General features: G+C 44.9%; 1 protein-coding gene across 1 annotated transcript in view; it reads right to left on the bottom strand.

Moving 5' to 3' along the window:
• The window catches only part of LOC306977839 (sodium channel protein type 2 subunit alpha-like), a gene marked incomplete at its 3' end in the record, with an annotated part of 145736 nt that continues 123537 nt past the window's right edge, over window positions 1-22199 (bottom strand). Inside the window, exons 23-27 of the mRNA XM_079576278.1 lie at window positions 20761-20861; window positions 17801-18071; window positions 9525-9846; window positions 4464-4749; window positions 1-12 (exon numbers count right to left, since the gene is read on the bottom strand). Coding sequence (XP_079432404.1) covers window positions 1-12; window positions 4464-4749; window positions 9525-9846; window positions 17801-18071; window positions 20761-20861 — 992 coding nt within the window. The remainder of the gene's footprint in view (window positions 13-4463; window positions 4750-9524; window positions 9847-17800; window positions 18072-20760; window positions 20862-22199) is intronic.

Below are 22199 nucleotides of genomic sequence, written 5' to 3' on the forward strand. Positions count from 1 at the left end.
TTACAGGTCACACTTCAGGAGGAGAAGGAGAAGGAGAGGGTTATAGGTCACACTTCAGGAGGAGAAGGAGAGGGTTATAGGTCACACTTCAGGAGGAGAAGAAGGAGAGGGTTATAGGTCACACTTCAGGAGGAGAAGGAGAAGGACAGGGTTATAGGTCACACTTCAGGAGGAGAAGGAGAAGGACAGGGTTATAGGTCACACTTCAGGAGGAGAAGGAGAAGAAGGAGAGGGTTATAGGTCACACTTCAGGAGGAGAAGGAGAAGAAGGAGAGGGTTAAAGGTCACACTTCAGGAGGAGAAGGAGGAGAATGAGAGGGTTATAGGTCACACTTCAGGAGGAGAAGGAGCAGAAGGAGAGGGTTAAAGGTCACACTTCAGGAAGCAAAGAACAGACGGGGTTTAGGAGGAGAAGGAGGAGAAGGAGAGGGTTATAGGTCACACTTCAGGAGGAGAAGGAGAGGGTTAAAGGTCACACTTCAGGAGGAGAAGGAGCAGAAGGAGAGGGTTAAAGGTCACACTTCAGGAAGCAAAGAACAGACGGGGTTTAGGAGGAGAAGGAGGAGAAGGAGAGGGTTATAGGTCACACTTCAGGAGGAGAAGGAGCAGAAGGAGAGGGTTAAAGGTCACACTTCAGGAGGAGAAGGAGCAGAAGGAGAGGGTTAAAGGTCACACTTCAGGAAGCAAAGAACAGACGGGGTTTAGGAGGAGAAGGAGCAGAAGGAGAGGGTTATAGGTCACACTTCAGGAGGAGAAGGAGCAGAAGGAGAGGGTTAAAGGTCACACTTCAGGAGGAGAAGGAGGAGAAGGAGAGGGTTAAAGGTCACACTTCAGGAGACAAAGAACAGACGGGTTTAGGAGGAGAAGGAGGAGAAGGAGAAGAAGGAGAGGGTTACAGGTCACGCTTCAGGAGGAGAAGGAGAGGGTTAAAGGTCAGACTTCAGGAGGAGAAGGAGGAGAAGGAGAGGGTTATAGGTCACACTTCAGGAGGAGGAGGAGGAGAAGGAGAGGGTTATAGGTCACACTTCACGAGGAGAAGGAGAAGGAGAGGGTTATAGGTCACACTTCTGATATTTCCTGCTATTGCTCTCAATATTTTCTCCCCAATTTTCCTCAAATTTTGCCAGATTTTTTTCCAAGTTTTCTTTATTTTTCTCCCCAATGTTTTCTCCCTATTTCACCCCATTTTTAACAGTTTTTTTCCCCCAGTTCTCCCTCAATTGTTTTCTCAATTTTCATTATTTTTTTCCCCAATTTTTTTTTCTTTCACTTTCCCCCATGTCCCCATTTACTTTCCCCCATGTCCCCATTTACTTTCCCCCATGTCCCCATTTACTTTCCCCCATGTCCCCTCTTACTTTCCCTCATGTCCCCTCTTACTTTCCCCCATGTCCCCTCTTACTTTCCCCCATGTCCCCTCTTACTTTCCCCCATGTCCCCTCTTACTTTCCCTCATGTCCCCTCTTACTTTCCCCCATGTCCCCATTTACTTTCCCCCATGTCCCCATTTACTTTCCCCCATGTCCCCATTTACTTTCCCCCATGTCCCCTCTTACTTTCCCTCATGTCCCCTCTTACTTTCCCCCATGTCCCCTCTTACTTTCCCCCATGTCCCCTCTTACTTTCCCCCATGTCCCCTCTTACTTCCCCCCATGTCCCCTCTTACTTTCCCCCATGTCCCCTCTTACTTTCCCCCATGTCCCCTCTTACTTTCCCCCATGTCCCCTCTTACTTTCCCCCATGTCCCCTCTTCATTTCCCCCATGTCCCTCCTTACTTTCCCCCATGTCCCTCCTTACTTTCCCCCACGTCCCCCCCTACTTTCCCCCATGTCCCCTCTTACTTTCCCCCATGTCCCCTCTTACTTTCCCCCATGTCCTCTCTTACTTTCCCCCATGCCCCCTCTTACTTTCCCCCATGTCCCCTCTTACTTTCCCCCATGTCCCCTCTTACTTTCCCCCATGTCCCCCCCTACTTTCCCCCATGTCCCCTCTTACTTTCCCCCATGTCCCCTCTTACTTTCCCCCATGTCCTCTCTTACTTTCCCCCATGCCCCCTCTTACTTTCCCCCATGTCCCCTCTTACTTTCCCCCATGTCCCCTCTTACTTTCCCCCATGTCCCCTCTTCATTTCCCCCATGTCCCTCCTTACTTTCCCCCATGTCCCCTCTTACTTTCCCCCATGTCCCCTCTTACTTTCCCCCATGTCCTCTCTTACTTTCCCCCATGCCCCCTCTTACTTTCCCCCATGTCCCCTCTTACTTTCCCCCATGTCCCCCCTTACTTTCCCCCATGTCCCGTCTTACTTTCCCCCATGCAAAGAACAGACGGGGTTTAGGAGGAGAAGGAGCAGAAGGAGAGGGTTATAGGTCACACTTCAGGAGGAGAAGGAGCAGAAGGAGAGGGTTAAAGGTCACACTTCAGGAGGAGAAGGAGGAGAAGGAGAGGGTTAAAGGTCACACTTCAGGAGACAAAGAACAGACGGGTTTAGGAGGAGAAGGAGGAGAAGGAGAAGAAGGAGAGGGTTACAGGTCACGCTTCAGGAGGAGAAGGAGAGGGTTAAAGGTCAGACTTCAGGAGGAGAAGGAGGAGAAGGAGAGGGTTATAGGTCACACTTCAGGAGGAGGAGGAGGAGAAGGAGAGGGTTATAGGTCACACTTCACGAGGAGAAGGAGAAGGAGAGGGTTATAGGTCACACTTCTGATATTTCCTGCTATTGCTCTCAATATTTTCTCCCCAATTTTCCTCAAATTTTGCCAGATTTTTTTCCAAGTTTTCTTTATTTTTCTCCCCAATGTTTTCTCCCTATTTCACCCCATTTTTAACAGTTTTTTTCCCCCAGTTCTCCCTCAATTGTTTTCTCAATTTTCATTATTTTTTTCCCCAATTTTTTTTTCTTTCACTTTCCCCCATGTCCCCATTTACTTTCCCCCATGTCCCCATTTACTTTCCCCCATGTCCCCATTTACTTTCCCCCATGTCCCCTCTTACTTTCCCTCATGTCCCCTCTTACTTTCCCCCATGTCCCCTCTTACTTTCCCCCATGTCCCCTCTTACTTTCCCCCATGTCCCCTCTTACTTCCCCCCATGTCCCCTCTTACTTTCCCCCATGTCCCCTCTTACTTTCCCCCATGTCCCCTCTTACTTTCCCCCATGTCCCCTCTTACTTTCCCCCATGTCCCCTCTTCATTTCCCCCATGTCCCTCCTTACTTTCCCCCATGTCCCTCCTTACTTTCCCCCACGTCCCCCCCTACTTTCCCCCATGTCCCCTCTTACTTTCCCCCATGTCCCCTCTTACTTTCCCCCATGTCCTCTCTTACTTTCCCCCATGCCCCCTCTTACTTTCCCCCATGTCCCCTCTTACTTTCCCCCATGTCCCCTCTTACTTTCCCCCATGTCCCCTCTTCATTTCCCCCATGTCCCTCCTTACTTTCCCCCATGTCCCCTCTTACTTTCCCCCATGTCCCCTCTTACTTTCCCCCATGTCCTCTCTTACTTTCCCCCATGCCCCCTCTTACTTTCCCCCATGTCCCCTCTTACTTTCCCCCATGTCCCCCCTTACTTTCCCCCATGTCCCCTCTTACTTTCCCCCATGTCCCCCTTTACTTTCCCCCATGTCCCCTCTTACTTTCCCCCATGTCCCGTCTTACTTTCCCCCATGTCTCCTCTTACTTTCCCCCATGTCCCCCCTTACTTTCCCCCATGTCCCCCCTTACTTTCCCCCATGTCCCCTCTTACTTTCCCCCATGTCCCCCCTTACTTTCCCCCATGTCCCCCCTTACTTTCCCCCATGTCCCCTCTTACTTTCCCCCATGTCCCCTCTTACTTTCCCACATGTCCCCTCTTACTTTCCCACATGTCCCCTCTTACTTTCCCCCATGTCTCTTCTTACTTTCCCCCATGTCCCGTCTTACTTTCCCCCATGTCCCCTCTTACTTTCCCCCATGTCCCCTCTTACTTTCCCACATGTCCCTTCTTCCTTTCCCCCATGTCTCTTCTTACTTTCCCCCATGTCCCGTCTTACTTTCCCCCATGTCCCCTCTTACTTTCCCCCATGTCCCCTCTTACTCTCCCCCATGTCCCCCCTTACTTTCCCCCATGTCCCCTCTTACTTTCCCCCATGTCCCCTCTTACTTTCCCCCATGTCCCCTCTTACTTCCCCCCATGTCCCCTCTTACTTTCCCCCATGTCCCCTCTTACTTTCCCCCATGTCCCTCCTTACTTTCCCCCATGTCCCCTCTTACTTTCCCCCATGTCCCCTCTTACTTTCCCCCATGTCTCCTCTTACTTTCCCCCATGTCCCCCCTTACTTTCCCCCATGTCCCCCCTTACTTTCCCCCATGTCCCCTCTTACTTTCCCCCATGTCCACTCTTACTTTCCCCCATGTCCCCCCTTACTTTCCCCCATGTCCCCTCTTACTTTCCCCCATGTCCCCTCTTACTTTCCCCCATGTCCCCTCTTACTTCCCCCCTTAACGTGGGACTGGCCTGACCTTCGTAGAACATCTCGAAGTCGTCCTCGCTCAGGGGCTCCGTGCTCTCCTCCGTGGCCACGCTGAAGTTCTCCAGGATGATGGCGATGTACATGTTGACCACGATGAGGAAGGAGATGATGATGTAGGTGACGAAGAAGGTGATGCCGACCGACGGGTTCCCGCAGTTCCCGCGCACCGTGGTGCCCGTGTGGGGCAGGTCCGGGTTACACTCCTGCGGCGAGTTGTTGAGGATTGGCCCCAGCAGCCCGTCCCACCTACGGCCCATAGTCACAGCATCAGACATGAGGAAAGAGGGGACATGGGGGAAAGTAAGGGGGGACATGGGGGAAAGTAAGAGGGGACATGGGGGAAAGTAAGGGGGGACATGGGGGAAAGTAAGAGGAGACATGGGGGAAAGTAAGGGGGGACATGGGGGAAAGTAAGAGAGGACATGGGGGAAAGTAAGGGGGGACATGGGGGAAAGTAAGAGAGGACATGGGGGAAAGTAAGGGGGGACATGGGGGAAAGTAAGGGGGGACATGGGGGAAAGTAAGAGGGGACATGGGGGAAAGTAAGAGGGGACATGGGGGAAAGTAAGAGGGGACATGGGGGAAAGTAAGTGGGGACATGGGGGAAAGTAAGAGGGGACATGGGGGGAAGTAAGGGGGGACATGGGGGAAAGTAAGAGGGGACATGGGGGGAAGAAAGAGGGGACATAGGGGAAAGTAATGGGGGACATGGGGGAAAGTAAGAGGGGACATGGGGGAAAGTAAGAGGGGACATGGGGGAAAGTAAGAGGGGACATGGGGGAAAGTAAGAGGGGACATGGGGGAAAGTAAGAGGGGACATGGGGGAAAGTAAGAGGGGACATGGGGGAAAGTAAGAGGGGACATGGGGGAAAGTAAGAGGGGACATGGGGGGAAGTAAGAGGGGACATAGGGGAAAGTAATGGGGGACATGGGGGAAAGTAAGAGGGGACATGGGGGAAAGTAAGAGGGGACATGGGGGAAAGTAAGGGGGGACATGGGGGAAAGTAAGGGGGGACATGGGGGAAAGTAAGGAGGGACATGGGGGAAAGTAAGAGGGGACATGGGGGAAAGTAAGAGGGGACATGGGGGAAAGTAAGAGGGGACATGGGGGAAAGTAAGAGGGGACATGGGGGAAAATAAGAGGGGACATGGGGAAAGTAAGAGGGGACATGGGGGAAAGTAAGAGGGGACATGGGGGAAAGTAAGAGGGGACATGGGGGAAAGTAAGGGGGGACATGGGGGAAAGTAAGGGGGGACATGGGGGAAAGTAAGGGGGGACATGGGGGAAAGTAAGGAGGGACATGGGGGAAAGTAAGGGGGGACATGGGGGAAAGTAAGAGGGGACATGGGGGAAAGTAAGAGGGGACATGGGGGAAAGTAAGTGGGGACATGGGGGAAAGTAAGAGGGGACATGGGGGGAAGTAAGGGGGGACATGGGGGAAAGTAAGAGGGGACATGGGGGGAAGTAAGAGGGGACATAGGGGAAAGTAATGGGGGACATGGGGGAAAGTAAGAGGGGACATGGGGGAAAGTAAGAGGGGACATGGGGGAAAGTAAGAGGGGACATGGGGGAAAGTAAGAGGGGACATGGGGGAAAGTAAGAGGGGACATGGGGGGAAGTAAGAGGGGACATAGGGGAAAGTAATGGGGGACATGGGGGAAAGTAAGAGGGGACATGGGGGAAAGTAAGAGGGGACATGGGGGAAAGTAAGGGGGGACATGGGGGAAAGTAAGGGGGGACATGGGGGAAAGTAAGGAGGGACATGGGGGAAAGTAAGAGGGGACATGGGGGAAAGTAAGAGGGGACATGGGGGAAAGTAAGAGGGGACATGGGGGAAAGTAAGAGGGGACATGGGGGAAAGTAAGAGGGGACATGGGGGAAAATAAGAGGGGACATGGGGAAAGTAAGAGGGGACATGGGGGAAAGTAAGAGGGGACATGGGGGAAAGTAAGAGGGGACATGGGGGAAAGTAAGAGGGGACATGGGGGAAAGTAAGGGGGGACATGGGGGAAAGTAAGGGGGGACATGGGGGAAAGTAAGAGGGGACATGGGGGAAAGTAAGACGGGACATGGGGGAAAGTAAGAGGGGACATGGGGGAAAGTAAGAGGGGACATGGGGGAAAGTAAGAGGGGACATGGGGGAAAGTAAGAGGGGACATGGGGGAAAGTAAGAGGGGACATGGGGGAAAGTAAGGGGGGACATGGGGGAAAGTAAGAGGGGACATGGGGGAAAGTAAGAGGGGACATGAGGGAAAGTAAGGGGGGACATGGGGGAAAGTAAGAGAGGACATGGGGAAAGTAAAGGGGGACATGGGGGAAAGTAAGAGGGGACATGGGGGAAAGTAAGAGGGGACATGAGGGAAAGTAAGGGGGGACATGGGGGAAAGTAAGAGGGGACATGGGGGAAAGTAAAGGAGGACATGGGGGAAAGTAAGAGGGGACATGGGGGAAAGTAAGGGGGGACATGGGGGAAAGTAAGAGGGGACATGGGGGAAAGTAAAGGAGGACATGGGGGAAAGTAAGAGGGGACATGGGGGAAAGAAAGAGGGGACAAGGGGGAAAGTAAGAGGGGACATGGGGGGAAGTAAGAGGGGACATGGGGGAAAGTAAGAGGGGACATGGGGGAAAGTAAGAGGGGACATGGGGGAAAGTAAGAGGGGACATGGGGGAAAGTAAGAGGGGACATGGGGGAAAGTAAGAGGGGACATGTGGGAAAGTAAGAGGGGACATGGGGGAAAGTAAGACGGGACATGGGGGAAAGTAAGAGGGGACATGGGGGAAAGTAAGGGGGGACATGGGGGAAAGAAAGAGGGGACATGGGGGAAAGTAAGGGGGGACTTGGGGGAAAGAAAGACGGGACATGGGGGAAAGTAAGAGGGGACATGGGGGAAAGTAAGGGGGGACATGGGGGAAAGTAAGAGGGGACATGGGGGAAAGTAAGAGGGGACATGGGGGAAAGTAAGAGGGGACATGGGGGAAAGTAAGAGGGGACATGGGGGAAAGTAAGAGGGGACATGGGGGAAAGTAAGGGGGGACATGGGGGAAAGTAAGAGGGGACATGGGGGAAAGTAAGAGGGACATGGGGGAAAGTAAGAGGGGACATGGGGGAAAGTAAGAGGGGACATGGGGGAAAGTAAGAGGGGACATGGGGGAAAGTAAGAGGGGACATGGGGGAAAGTAAGGAGGGACATGGGGGAAAGTAAGAGGGGACATGTGGGAAAGTAAGAGGGGACATGGGGGAAAGTGAGAGGGGACATGGGGGAAAGTAAGAGGGGACATGGGGGAAAGTAAGAGGGGACATGGGGGAAAGTAAGGGGGGACATGGGGGAAAGTAAGGGGGGACATGGGGGAAAGTAAGGGGGGACATGGGGGAAAGTAAGAGGGGACATGGGGGAAAGTAAGAGGGGACATGGGGGAAAGTAAGAGGGGACATGGGGGAAAGTAAGAGGGGACATGGGGGAAAGTAAGAGGGGACATGGGGGAAAGTAAGAGGGGACATGGGGGAAAGTAAGAGGGGACATGGGGGAAAGTAAGGGGGGACATGGGGGAAAGTAAGGGGGGACATGGGGGAAAGTAAGAGGGGACATGGGGGAAAGTAAGAGGGGACATGGGGGAAAGTAAGAGGGGACATGGGGGAAAGTAAGAGGGGACATGGGGGAAAGTAAGGGGGGACATGGGGGAAAGTAAGAGGGGACATGGGGGAGAGTAAGAGGGGACATGGGGGAAAGTAAGAGAGGACATGGGGGAAAGTAAGAGGGGACATGGGGGAAAGTAAGAGGGGACATGGGGGAAAGTAAGAGGGGACATGGGGGAAAGTAAGAGGGGACATGGGGGAAAGTAAGAGGGGACATGGGGGAAAGTAAGAGGGGACATGGGGGAAAGTAAGGAGGGACATGGGGGAAAGTAAGAGGGGACATGTGGGAAAGTAAGAGGGGACATGGGGGAAAGTGAGAGGGGACATGGGGGAAAGTAAGGGGGGACATGGGGGAAAGTAAGAGGGGACATGGGGGAAAGTAAGAGGGGACATGGGGGAAAGTAAGGGGGGACATGGGGGAAAGTAAGAGGGGACATGGGGGAAAGTAAGAGGGGACATGGGGGAAAGTAAGAGGGGACATGGGGGAAAGTAAGAGGGGACATGGGGGAAAGTAAGAGGGGACATGGGGGAAAGTAAGAGGGGACATGGGGGAGAGTAAGAGGGGACATGGGGGAAAGTAAGAGGGGACATGGGGGAAAGTAAGAGGGGACATGGGGGAAAGTAAGAGGGGACATGGGGGAAAGTAAGAAGGGACATGGGGGAAAGTAAGGGGGGACATGGGGGAAAGTAAGGGGGGACATGGGGGAAAGTAAGAGGGACATGGGGGAAAGTAAGAGGGGACATGGGGGAAAGTAAGAGGGGACATGGGGGAAAGTAAGACGGGACATGGGGGAAAGTAAGAGGGGACATGGGGGAAAGTAAGAGGGGACATGGGGGAAAGTAAGGGGGGACATGGGGGAAAGTAAGAGGGGACATGGGGGAAAGTAAGAGGGGACATGGGGGAAAGTAAGGGGGGACATGGGGGAAAGTAAGGGGGGACATGGGGGAAAGTAAGAGGGGACATGGGGGAAAGTAAGAGGGGACATGGGGGAAAGTAAGAGGGGACATGGGGGAAAGTAAGAGGGGACATGGGGGAAAGTAAGAGGGGACATGGAGGTAAGTAAGGGGGGACATGGGGGAAAGTAAGAGGGGACATGGGGAAAGTAAGAGGGGACATGGGGGAAAGTAAGAGGGGACATGGGGGAAAGTAAGAGGGGACATGGGGGAAAGTAAGAGGGGACATGGGGGAAAGTAAGGAGGGACATGGGGGAAAGTAAGGGGGGACATGGGGGAAAGTAAGAGGGGACATGGGGGAAAGTAAGAGGGGACATGGGGGAAAGTAAGACGGGACATGGGCATAAGGAATGAGGTTCATATCTGAGGATCGGGGTCAGCGGCCTAGAACATGTTTGAGCTCCTGTTGTACATGTTTTGCGCAGCACTCACCCAGCAGACGTGGTGATCTGGAACAGGCACAGCATGCTGTTCCCGAAGGTCTCGAAGTTGAACATGTCGTCGATGCCGTTCTGCCGCTTGACGTAGGCGAAGTTGGCCATGCCGAAGATGGCGTAGATGAACATGACGAGGAAGAGGAGCAGGCCGATGTTGAAGAGCGCGGGCAGCGACATCATCAGGGCGAACAGCAGCGTGCGGATCCCTTTGGCGCCGCGGATCAGGCGCAGGATCCGCCCGATACGAGCCAACCGGATCACTCGGAACAGCGTGGGCGACACGAAGTACTTCTCGATGATGTCGGCGAGGACGATCCCTGAGGAGGAGGAAGAGGAGGGAGAGGAGGAGCGAAGGTCAGTGAGGACGGGCTTTACCCCAACGTGAGACTGACCTGAACCCAGCACCCGGGACAGAAGGTTTACGCACAGCTGCAGCTCCGGCCCGCCAGAGAGTGAACTACTTTTGCGCCATTCATTCTCAATGGTAAACATGGATGCAGTACACTTTTTGACCACCAGCGTCAAATTGGGGGCGCTGTTTCACTCCTTTCGCGAAGTTAAGGGGAGACACTACAGGCAAAACTCAATTTTTTCAGTTTTCAGGTTTTGGGCCAAATCTGTCTCTGAACATACAAGCTTCACCCGGAAACAGAAAATATGCCTAATCTTCACAAAAACATGTTTAAATATTGCGCTGGTTCAATGTTCCCCCATAGACTTATATGGGAGAATGCAATTTCAAGGGCCTTTTTCTCCAAACACATGTTTCTGTCATTGTGGCGACGCTATGTTCACGTCAGTCGGACCTAAAGACTCACATTTTCCAGCCTTGGACTGAACAAGATTTGGAAGATTTTTTCAGAGGGATTTTTTATTATTTAATCCCTTAAGCCCCATTTATTGAGTTTTGAATGTCAAAAAATAAGGCGAAAATTACATTTTTACAAAATTTTCCACTAAAAACAGATTATTTTAAAACTAAACAAGAAATCCTAAATCCGCTCTGAGAAAGTGTCGGCAACTCATTAATAAAATGAAACCATACATTTGAATGTAGCTCTGTCCATTATTCAGATTTCGTTGCCGAAAAGATGGGAAATTTGGGGCATTTTTAGGCATAAAACACCTTGTTCTTATATGAAAAGATAAAATGACAGAAAACTTGCCATGTATTTGTTTCTCACGTTTATGTCAGTGATCGACAGCACAAGTTTCAAATTGACATCTGTACATTTAAATTTCTTCCCTGTTCACCTGCAGTGTCTCGCCTTAAGGAAACACTGTTGTGGTGTCTTGGTGTTTATTAATCACAGAACGTTTTAGCATCAACTTTCACAGTTTTCCAACTTTAATCGCAAACGTCGTTGACATTAACAACAGTATATGTTAAAAACTGACTTGAATAAAAGAATTGATGCTGAACTGATATTTCAAAATAATCTAATGTGGCATTTTCTTCAAAGTGAACTGTCGGTGCTGTAGATACAGGTGTTGATTTTGTTCTACTAAAATTAGGCTTTTGCCATAGTTACCATTTGTTTTATTATAGCATCTTATTTGCATAGATAGAATCAAAGGCAAATGTAGGCTGTCGAAAAAAATAAAAAGTAAATAAAATAAAGTAACTTTATAATTTGCAGTTATATGTGTTTTGTGCTTGACATCGCCGTGTTTGTCCCGCGACTCACTGGCACTTTCTCATTTTGCTCTGGAGGGTCCGACACCTTCATGTTCGGGAGACTCCGGCTTTGTAGCATCTGTTCTCTTAATCTGATGCGTTTGTCTGGCAGAAACCGTCCTCATTGTGCCTTTATCGGCACAAACCCGAGTGTCTGAATCATCCAAAAATCTCTGATCAGTTCGATGATTATATTATTATATCATCTTTACTGAAATATCGAAGTATTTCACGCTTTCCATCAGCAGATCCTTTTTCTTTCCCTTATTGCTTGAAAATGACGATCTGCTTAATAATGAGGAACGTCCTTTAACTGGGCTTAACCTGAAACTGATCATCCCGGACTGAGACACAAAACCATCCGTGAGTTTTTGACACTGAAGTATAATTTGCATCTGGAACGCAGTGTGATCTTTTCAGAGCCGTGGGAGGATGTTTTAGTTAGGGGGCGCTGAGGGACAAAATGTACCCCCAAAATACTGTTTCTGTGCATAAATCCTTTATTAACCTCTTAACTCCCGCCTGAACCGAGAGCATTTTCTCCAGTTCAGCTTTACCCAAATCCTGTAGGCCAGTGTAACGCCTCATTTGAAAGACCTGCAAAACTAAATGATCTTTTTCCTCACGTCAGATTTTTTTTCATCACTTTGTTGGGCAGTCGAGTCATTTTTGTTACATTTTCGTGACTTTTTTGCCACTTTTACATCAAATTATTCAAATTTTTTTGTCAAATTCTTATCACTTTTTTGTCATATTTTGTCATTTTTTTGTCACATTTTTTGTCATTTTTTCGTCAAATTATTCGCATTTTTTTGTCAATTTTTCTAAATTTTTAGTCAAATTTTTCTCATTTTTGTGACTATTTTATCATTTGTTTTATCACATTCATGTAATTTTTTGGTCAAATTTTTGTCATTTTTTTGTCAAATTTTGATATTTTTGTCATTTTTTTGTCATTTTTTGTCAAATTTTGTCAAATTTTGTCAAATTTTTGTCTTTTTTTTGTCATTTTTTTGTCCATTTTTTGTCCATTTTTTGTCAAATTTTTGTCATTTTTTGTCAAATTTTTATTGAATTTTTGTCATTTTTTGGTCATTTTTTCGTCATTTTTTGTCAAATGTTTGTCAATTTTTTGTCATTTTTTTGTCATTTTTTGTCATTTTTTTGTCATTTTTTCGTCAAATTATTCGCATTTTTTTGTCAATTTTTCTAAATTTTTAGTCAAATTTTTCTCATTTTTGTGACTATTTTATCATTTGTTTTATCACATTCATGTAATTTTTTGGTCAAATTTTTGTCAATTTTTTGTCAATTTTTTGTCATTTTTTCGTCATTTTTTGTCAAATGTTTGTCAAATTTTTGTCATTTTTTTGTCATTTTTTTGTCTTTTTTTGTCTTTTTTTGTAAAATTTGGATTTTTTGGTCATTTTTTGTCAAATTTTTATTGAATTTTTGTCATTTTTTTTGTCAAATTCGTAACACATTTTCATCACATTTTTGCCAATTGTTTTCTCACTTTTTCCACACTTTAATCCTTGTTTTCGTCTCAGTTTTGTTGCTATTTTCACTCCTTTTTTCCAGAAGCTTTTGCATTGGGGTAAAGCTGGAGAAAATGTGCTCGCTTCAGGTGGGAGTTAAGGGGTTAATATTGCCTGCAGTTCACAAACTATCCACCAGGGGGTGCTGCAGCGCCCTCAGCACGCTCGGTTCCCACGGCCTTGGATCTTTTAGATTTGGGTGAAGCCGAACTGGAGAAAAGGCGATTAAGAGGTTAAACACAGGCTGTTTGTGGAAACTGTGAAAACGGCCTTTTGGGAGTGTCCCTACCTCCTCCCCTCCGTTATGTTTGGCCCTCCCCTCCGTTGTCAGGCCCTCCCCCCTCTCTTCCCCTCTCTCTCCCCTCTCCTCTCTCCCCCCCTCTCCTCCCTCCCCCCCTCCCCCTCTCTGGCCTCAGTCGGGGCTGATTGTCGTTGATGGATGTCTTCATCGCTTCATAACTCAGTTGTGTGTCAGCGATGAGTAACTGCCGCAGACTGCGTTTCCCACAATGCAACAGCTCCGTCTGAACCCGGGGTGGGGGGGCGGGGACGGGGGGGGGGGGCACAGCAGCAGCAGCTCTGGCTCTGGGGCTGAGGAGGCGTTCAGCGTTCGACTCCTTTTCTTTTTAAACAAACAGATCCTGCTCGGGTTTTTTACTGAGACGTGATTGAGGCGGGTTCAGTGACCGCCTTCGTCCTGCAGGGGGCGCCGTGACACCAGGGGAATATGAGCCTCGGCCCCCGCAGACGCTGCAGGTGGATATGGGGAAACTATTACACATAAACAATACAGAAACCAGCCTAAAAAAACAAACAAAATGACCTGCCGTCACCTCCGTGTGCTAAAGATCTACATTTCCTCTTTGTTAAATGATGGAACGTTAAAGAGAACTTCTCCGGACGCAGACAGAACGTGACAGAACGTGGATTTGTTGCTTTAAACAGATTCATGAGGAAAACTGTGGATCTTAAAACATGGAGCCAAAAAAACTAAACTGAGACGACCTGTGTGAAAACAACAAAAAAACGCTCAAATGAAGCAGGTGTTTTCAAATAAAAGTCGTACATTTATGGAATTTTCAAATTAAAAGTCTTAGATTTGTGTTGTTTTCAAAATAAAAGTCATATCTTGTCTTGTTTTTACAATAAAAGTCTTACATTTGTGTTGTTTTCAAAATAAAAGCCTTAAATTTGTGTTGTTTTCAAAATAAAAGTCTTACATTTGTGTTGTTTTCAAAATAAAAGTCTTAGATTTGCGTTGTTTTCAAAATAAAAGCCTTAAATTTATGGAATTTTCAAAATAAAAGTCTTACATTTATGGAATTTTCAAAATAAAAGCCTTAGATTTGTGTTGTTTTCAAAATAAAAGCCTTAGATTTGTGTTGTTTTCAAATAAAAGTCTTAAATTTGTGTTGTTTTCAAAATAAAAGTCTTAGATTTGTGTTGTTTTCAAAATAAAAGTCTTAGATTTGTGATGTTTTCAAAATAAAAGTCTTAGATTTGTGTTGTTTTCAAAATAAAAGTCTTAATTTATGTTGTTTTCAAAATAAAAGTCTTAGATTTGTGATGTTTTCAAAATAAAAGTCTTAATTTATGTTGTTTTCAAAATAAAAGTCTTAAATTTGTGGTGTTTTCAAAATAAAAGTCTTGGATTTGTGTTGTTTTCAAAATAAAAGTCTTGGATTTGTGGTGTTTTCAAAATAAAAGTCTTAGATTTGTGGTGTTTTCAAAATAAAAGTCTTAGATTTGTGCTGTTTTCGAAAAAAAAGTCTTAAATTTATGGAATTTTCAAAATAAAAGTCTTAAATTTGTGTTATTAGTCCCGCCTTTAGCCGCCTCCCACACAGGAAATGCCCATATTTGGATCTCGGTCCGTGTGGATGAGACAGACATGTTGGAGTGACTGTTTTTCCACCTGCAGCGCCTCGAGTGCAGGGGGAGGGGCCTCAGAGGGGGTGATGGACGTGTGAGGGGGGAGGGGCCTCAGAGGGGGTGATGGACGTGTGAGGGGGGAGGAGATGGACATCTGTGTGCGGGGGGGGGGAGCGGGGGAGGAGGGGGGGGGGAGGAGGGGGGGGCTCCGGGGTGAAGGTAAGAGCGGTGATCAGTGCTGCCCCCTGGGACCCGTGAGGAGTAAATCAGACTGACAGCAGCTCCAAACCTCCGCCTGAACCCGGCGCCTTCACTCCGGCTTTACCCAAATCTAACGCCTCATTTGAAAGCTAAGACCTGCTGAACGGATCTAAGCCTGTTTCTCGTTATGAGGTCACTTTATCCTCCTTTTTTGGTTGTGTTTTCGGGGTTTTTTTCTGATCACAGTTACATAAAAAACAACCCAACAAATATGAGATGGAAAAAAATGACAAAAACGACAAAAATGAAAAACGAAAAGCAACAAAAACAACAAAAAAGGGACTAAAAACTCAAGAACAAAGAGCGACAAAAAATAAATAATAATACAGTTATGGAATTTTCAAATTAAAAGTCTTAGATTTGTGTTGTTTTCAAAATAAAAGTCTTAGATTTGTGTTGTTTTCAAAATAAAAGTCTTAGATTTGTGTTGTTTTCAAAATAAAAGTCTTAGATTTGTGGTGTTTTCAAAATAAAAGTCTTAGATTTGTGTTGTTTTCAAAATAAAAGTCTTAAATTTATGGAATTTTCAAAATAAAAGCCTTAAATGTGTGTTGTTTTCAAAATAAAAGCCTTCAATTTGTGGATTTTTCAAAATAAAAGTCTTAAATTTTCAAAATAAAAGCCTTAAATTTGTGGAGTCAACAAAATAAAAGTCTTAAAATGAAAAACGAAATGAGCAACAATAACACAACAAAAAAGGGACTAAAAACTCAAAAACAAAGAGCAACAAAAATGCGATGAAAAACCAGGAAGTTTTTTAGATTTGGGTAAAGTCGATGACCTGCAGAAACTATCATTATTTACGCAAAAAAGAAAACTATAAGTAACGATTAAACACCTCGGAGCCGCGTTAGACGGTTATAACGCACGGCGCTGATGTTTAGCCTGAAGTAGGGACGGGCGATACCACATTTTGTGGAATCGATACGATACCGATACTTTTGGGGTCTTTTTGTCGATATCGATACTGGTCATTTCATATGTGAATGTATTTCAATCAATATACGTTTCTAAAACTGGTTATTTTATATAATTAACTGGTCAATTAAAATGATATTACTTTAACAGGTTAATTAAACAATGTTAATGTGAAGTTAAAAACATAAACAACATTTTAAATTAATACTTAAATGACAAACAGAACCTAAACCAGAACGATCAGCCCGGCTCAGGTCAATCCTTTGCTGTTGTGACTGTTTTGGCTCAGAACAAAGAAATAAATCATCCTTTTGTGTTGATAATCGCTGCCCCGCCTTCTTTTACATATGCAAATTAGTATCGATACTTTTTGCCCAATATCGATACTTAAAAAGTAGCCGTTTGGTATCGATATATCGATACTTTGGTATCGATCCGCCCGTCCCTAACCTGAAGCTAAAGCTAGCTAGCTCAACCAGCTCACCTGTTTATGGAAACAGCTGCGGTGGAGTCGCTCACACCTGGGCCCCCCCAACTCAAACTTTTATGTTTGACTTTACTAATCCAGACAAAGATGCTTCAATGCAGGATCATTTTATGTACGCCTGAAAATGATGAATAGCCTTAACCGTTTCCAATAGAAATGTAAAGCTCATATGTTATTAACAGTAGCTAACCTAGCTGCTCACTCTGCTCTACAAACATTTAGCAAACGTTTGGTTTTGGCCAAAAACGTTGAAATTAACACAAAATCACATAGATACAGACACATCTCTGGAATCGCCCATATATGGTCATGTTTGAAAACAGTTAAGGGGAAAAACAATAGGTAGCGTTCACGTGACATCACAACATTCTAAAGAGCCATAGTTTAACATTGAGGTGGATCAACTGACGGTAACTATGGTAACTGTGGTAACTGACAAAATGCATATTTTTATGTCTTTGTTTTTTGGCTCATATCTCAGTCGTGACTGGAGGAATCCACATGAAACAAAAACTATCACAAAGTTCATCGTCTCCTCTGTCGGCACATGTGAACCAATGTCCAATTATTATCTCTGAAAAATGTCAAAAAGTGGTGACAATATGTGAAAACATGACCATGATGTCGTCCAATAGAAAAGACTTTCAGACAAAAAATAATATCACAGGTTTTTGAATCCAATCACGATCAGATACTGAAGAGGAAAAACATTTGTCAATTATCGTTTTGGAGATTTCTTACAAAAACTGCATTTCTCCCATAGAGTTGTATTGGCCCCGCCCTCCATCTGACATTATGACATCATCACATTCTAAATCGTGAACGCCACCTATTTGGAGAAAAATCTAAACTTTCTTGAAATTATTCAAAAACTACTTTAACAAACGCTGAATTATGAATATAGTTTCTACTAAATAATGATACAAAGACATGGGGAGGAGCAAAGTGGTTCAACAGCCCATAAATACATGAATAACGGAGAATGCTAACCTGATGCTACATGTTAGCATCGGGCTAATGCTAACGGTTAGCTAGCGCGAGCTACAACTGCCGTTTTTTCACTTCTACTGAACAATCTGCTGTGAGAAAATATCCACATGGGCCTGATTTTCACCTGACTTTATTTATGTGATAAATAAGTTCATATTCCACCAGAAAAAGGCTAAAAAGAGGGAACATTGTGTTTCTCTAAAGATTCTATTTTCCCCCTCGGCGAAGCCACGCCCCCTTCTATGACGAGCTGCGTCTGTGTCTATTTAACTACCGGACTACGTGTGCGGTTATACCACAATAATGCACCAGCCAATCAGAGTCCAGGATTCACCCAGACCATGGTGTAAAGATAAATAATCTCTTTTCAGTGAAAGAAAATCAAACCTCAGATCTGTCAGAACTAGAAATGTGAAAAACGCTGATGTTGTTCACTCCCCCTCAGGTGAAGGTCTTCTCCACCTGAGGGAGGTTCACCACAGTCTGCCCTGACCTGGTTCAGATGATCTCCTCACAGAGCCACTCACCCACGATGGAGAGGATGACCACCACGAAGTCGAAGATGTTCCAGCCCACGGTGAAGTAGTAGCACCTGAGGGCCAGGATCTTCAGCATGCACTCGCAGGTGAAGACCACGATGAAGCCCAGGTTGAAGTTGTACAGGATCCTCTCCATCTCCTGCGGCTGCTCGTCCGTCTCCACCATCATGGTGATCATGTTGAGCAGGATCAGCACCATGATGACGATGTCGAAGCACTGCTTCCCCACCAGGTCGAAGCAGAAGCCGAAGACGGGGTTCTGCGGGTCAGAGAGAGGACGAGATGTTCACAGGGAGCGGGTTCTGAGGGTCAGAGAGAGGACGAGATGTTCTGAGGGTCAGAGAGAGGACGAGATGTTCTGAGGGTCAGAGAGAGGACGAGATGTTCACAGGGAGCGGATCTTCTACACAGCTGCTTAAGGTCGACCCGGATCTCAGGTGTGAACAGAGACGGATCGGACCAGCTTTATCTGTAGCTTTAGCTTTAGCTTTACCTTTAGCTTTACCTTTAGCTTTACCTTTAGCTTAAGCTTTAGCTTTACCTTTAGCTTTACCTTTAGCTTTACCTTTAGCTTTACCTTTAGCTTTACCTTTAGCTTAAGCTTTAGCTTTACCTTTAGCTTTACCTTTAGCTTAAGCTTTAGCTTTACCTTTAGCTTTACCTTTAGCTTAAGCTTTAGCTTTACCTGTACCCTTACCTTTAGCTTTACCTTTAGCTTTACCTTTAGCTTAAGCTTTAGCTTTACCTGTACCCTTACCTTTAGCTTTACCTTTAGCTTTAGCTTTAGCTTTAGCTTTACCTTTAGCTTTACCTTTAGCTTTAGCTTTAGCTTTACCTTTAGCTTTACCTGTAGCTTAAGCTTTAGCTTTACCTGTACCCTTACCTTTAGCTTTACCTTTAGCTTTACCTTTAGCTTTACCTTTAGCTTTACCTTTAGCTTTACCTTTAGCTTAAGCTTTAGCTTTACCTTTAGCTTTACCTTTAGCTTAAGCTTTAGCTTTACATGTAGCTTTACCTTTAGCTTTACCTGTAGCTTAAGCTTTAGCTTTACCTTTAGCTTTACCTTTAGCTTTACCTGTAGCTTAAGCTTTAGCTTTACCTTTAGCTTTACCTTTAGCTTAAGCTTTAGCTTTACCTGTAGCTTTACCTTTAGCTTTACCTGTAGCTTAAGCTTTAGCTTTACCTTTAGCTTTACCTGTAGCTTTACCTTTAGCTTTACCTTTAGCTTAAGCTTTAGCTTTACCTTTAGCTTTACCTTTAGCTTTACCTTTAGCTTTACCTTTAGCTTAAGCTTTAGCTTTACCTTTACCTGTAACTTTACCTTTACCTTTACCTTTACCTGTAACTTTAGCTTTAGCTTTAGCTTTAGCTTTAGCTTTACCTTTACCTTTACCTGTAACTTTAGCTTTAGCTTTAGCTTTAGCTTTACCTTTAGCTTTAGCTTTAGCTTTACCTTTACCTGTAACTTTAGCTTTAGCTTTAGCTTTAGCTTTACCTTTACCTGTAACTTTAGCTTTAGCTTTACCTTTAGCTTAAGCTTTAGCTTTACCAAACCCCCTTTGCTCTGCCCGATCCCGTCAGACCTGAAGCTCAGCAGGGCCTGGTCGGTGCTTGGATGGGAGACCGTTTAGTAACACCTGGAAGCCTAGTGAATGTACTGAGTGAGTGAGTGTGGTGGGGGTCGGAGGGGCCGATGGAGCAGACTGGTTGCCTCGCTTCCGTCAGTCTACCCCAGGGCAGCTGTGGCTACAATAGTAACTTACCACCACCGAGTATGGAGTGAATGAATAATGCAATGTAAAGCGTCTTTGAGTGTCCAGAAAAGCGCTGTATAAAACCAATGCATCATTATTATTATTATTTACCTTTAGTTTTACATGTACTTTTACCTTTAGCTTTAGCTTCAGCTTAAGCTTTAGCTTTACCTGTAGCTTTAGCTTCAGCTTAAGCTTTAGCTTTACCTGTAGCTTTACCTGTAGCTTTACCTGTAGCTTTACCTGTAGCTTTAGCTGTAGCTTTACCTGTAGCTTTACCTGTAGCTTTAGCTGTAGCTTTACCTGTAGCTTTAGCTGTAGCTTTACCTGTAGCTTTACCTGTAGCTTTAGCTGTAGCTTTAGCTGTAGCTTTACCTGTAGCTTTAGCTGTAGCTTTACCTGTAGCTTTACCTGTAGCTTTACCTGTAGCTTTAGCTGTAGCTTTACCTGTAGCTTTAGCTGTAGCTTTACCTGTAGCTTTACCTGTAGCTTTACCTGTAGCTTTAGCTGTAGCTTTACCTGTAGCTTTAGCTGTAGCTTTACCTGTAGCTTTACCTGTAGCTTTACCTTTAGCTTTACCTGTAGCTTTAGCTGTAGCTTTACCTGTAGCTTTACCTGTAGCTTTAGCTGTAGCTTTACCTTTAGCTTTACCTGTAGCTTTAGCTGTAGCTTTACCTGTAGCTTTACCTGTAGCTTTACCTGTAGCTTTACCTGTAGCTTTACCTGTAGCTTTAGCTGTAGCTTTACCTGTAGCTTTACCTGTAGCTTTAGCTGTAGCTTTAGCTGTAGCTTTAGCTGTAGCTTTACCTGTAGCTTTACCTGTAGCTTTAGCTGTAGCTTTACCTGTAGCTTTACCTGTAGCTTTACCTGTAGCTTTACCTGTAGCTTTAGCTGTAGCTTTACCTGTAGCTTTACCTGTAGCTTTAGCTGTAGCTTTACCTGTAGCTTTACCTGTAGCTTTAGCTGTAGCTTTACCTGTAGCTTTACCTGTAGCTTTAGCTGTAGCTTTACCTGTAGCTTTACCTGTAGCTTTACCTGTAGCTTTAGCTTTACCTTAGGTCCGGGTCTGGGTTAGTTCCGGGTCTGGGTTAGTTCCGGGTCTGGGGGTTAGTTCCGGGTCTGGGTTAGTTCCAGGTCTGGGTTAGTTCCGGGTCTGGGTTTAGTTCCAGGTCTGGGTTTAGGTCCGGGTCTCACCGTGGGGCGGGGGATCGGTTTCTGTGGTTTCTTGGAGCCCAGTTTCTTCATGGCGTTGTAGTATTTCTTCTGTTCCTCCGTCATGAAGATGTCCTGCCCTCCTAAGTACAGCAGGAGGAGAACGTTAACTCCCCTCTCCCCAGACACCTCCCTCAGACCCTCCTCCCTCAGACCCTCCTCCCTCAGTCTCTCCTCCCTCAGTCTCTCCTCAGTCTCATTTTTTTCATCGTTTTTTGTCGTTTTTTTGCAAATTTTTCGTCATTTTTTCGTCATTTTTTTGTCAATTTTTTGTCAATTTTTTGTCATTTTTTCGTCGGTTTTTCGTCGTTTTTTTGTAAATTTTTCGTCATTTTTTTGTCATTTTTTGTCAATTTTTTGTCAATTTTTTGTCGTTTTTTTGTAAATTTTTCGTCATTTTTTCGTAATTTTTTTGTCAATTTATTGTCATTTTTTGTCAATTTTCTGTCAATTTTTCGTCGGTTTTTTGTAAATTTTTCGTCATTTTTTTGTCATTTTTTTGTCAATTTTTTGTCGTTTTTTCGTCGGTTTTTCGTCGTTTTTTTGTAAATTTTTCGTCATTTTTTCGTCATTTTTTTGTCAATTTTTTGTCGTTTTTTTGTCGTTTTTTCGTCGTTTTTTTGTAAATTTTTCGTCATTTTTTTGTCAATTTTTTGTCAATTTCTTGTCGTTTTTTTGTCGTTTTTTCGTCGTTTTTTTGTAAATTTTTCGTCATTTTTTCGTCATTTTTTCGTCATTTTTTCGTCATTTTTTCGTCATTTTTTCGTCATTTTTTGTCAATTTTTTGTCAATTTTTTGTCAATTTTTTTGTCGTTTTTTCGTCATTTTTTTGTCAATTTTTCGTCGTTTTTTCGTCATTTTTTTGTCATTTTTTGTCAATTTTTTGTCAATTTTTTTGTCGTTTTTTCGTCATTTTTTTGTCGTTTTTTCGTCATTTTTTTGTAAATTTTTCGTCGTTTTTTGTCATTTTTTTCGTCGTTTTTTCGTCGTTTTTTTGTCATTTTTTTTTTATTTTTTCGTCATTTTTTCGTCATTTTTTTGTCATTTTTTTGTCAATTTTTCGTCATTTTTTCGTCATTTTTTCGTCATTTTTTCGTCATTTTTTCGTCGTTTTTTCGTCAATTTTTCGTCATTTTTTCGTCATTTTTTCGTCATTTTTTCGTCATTTTTTTGTCATTTTTTCGTCAATTTTTTGTCATTTTTTGTCATTTTTTTCGTCGTTTTTTCGTCATTTTTTCGTCGTTTTTTCGTCGTTTTTTCGTCGTTTTTTTGTCATTTTTTCGTCTTTTTTTTGTCTTTTTTTCGTCGTTTTTTTCGTCGTTTTTTCATCGTTTTTTTTATTCAATTTTTCTCTCCTCCCTCAGTCTCTCCTCCCTCAGTCTCTCCTCCCTCAGTCTCTCCTCCCTCAGTCTCTCCTCCCT

Source organism: Gobius niger (genome assembly GCF_951799975.1).
Source record: "Gobius niger genome assembly, chromosome: 18".
Classification (NCBI taxonomy): Eukaryota; Metazoa; Chordata; class Actinopteri; order Gobiiformes; family Gobiidae; genus Gobius; species Gobius niger.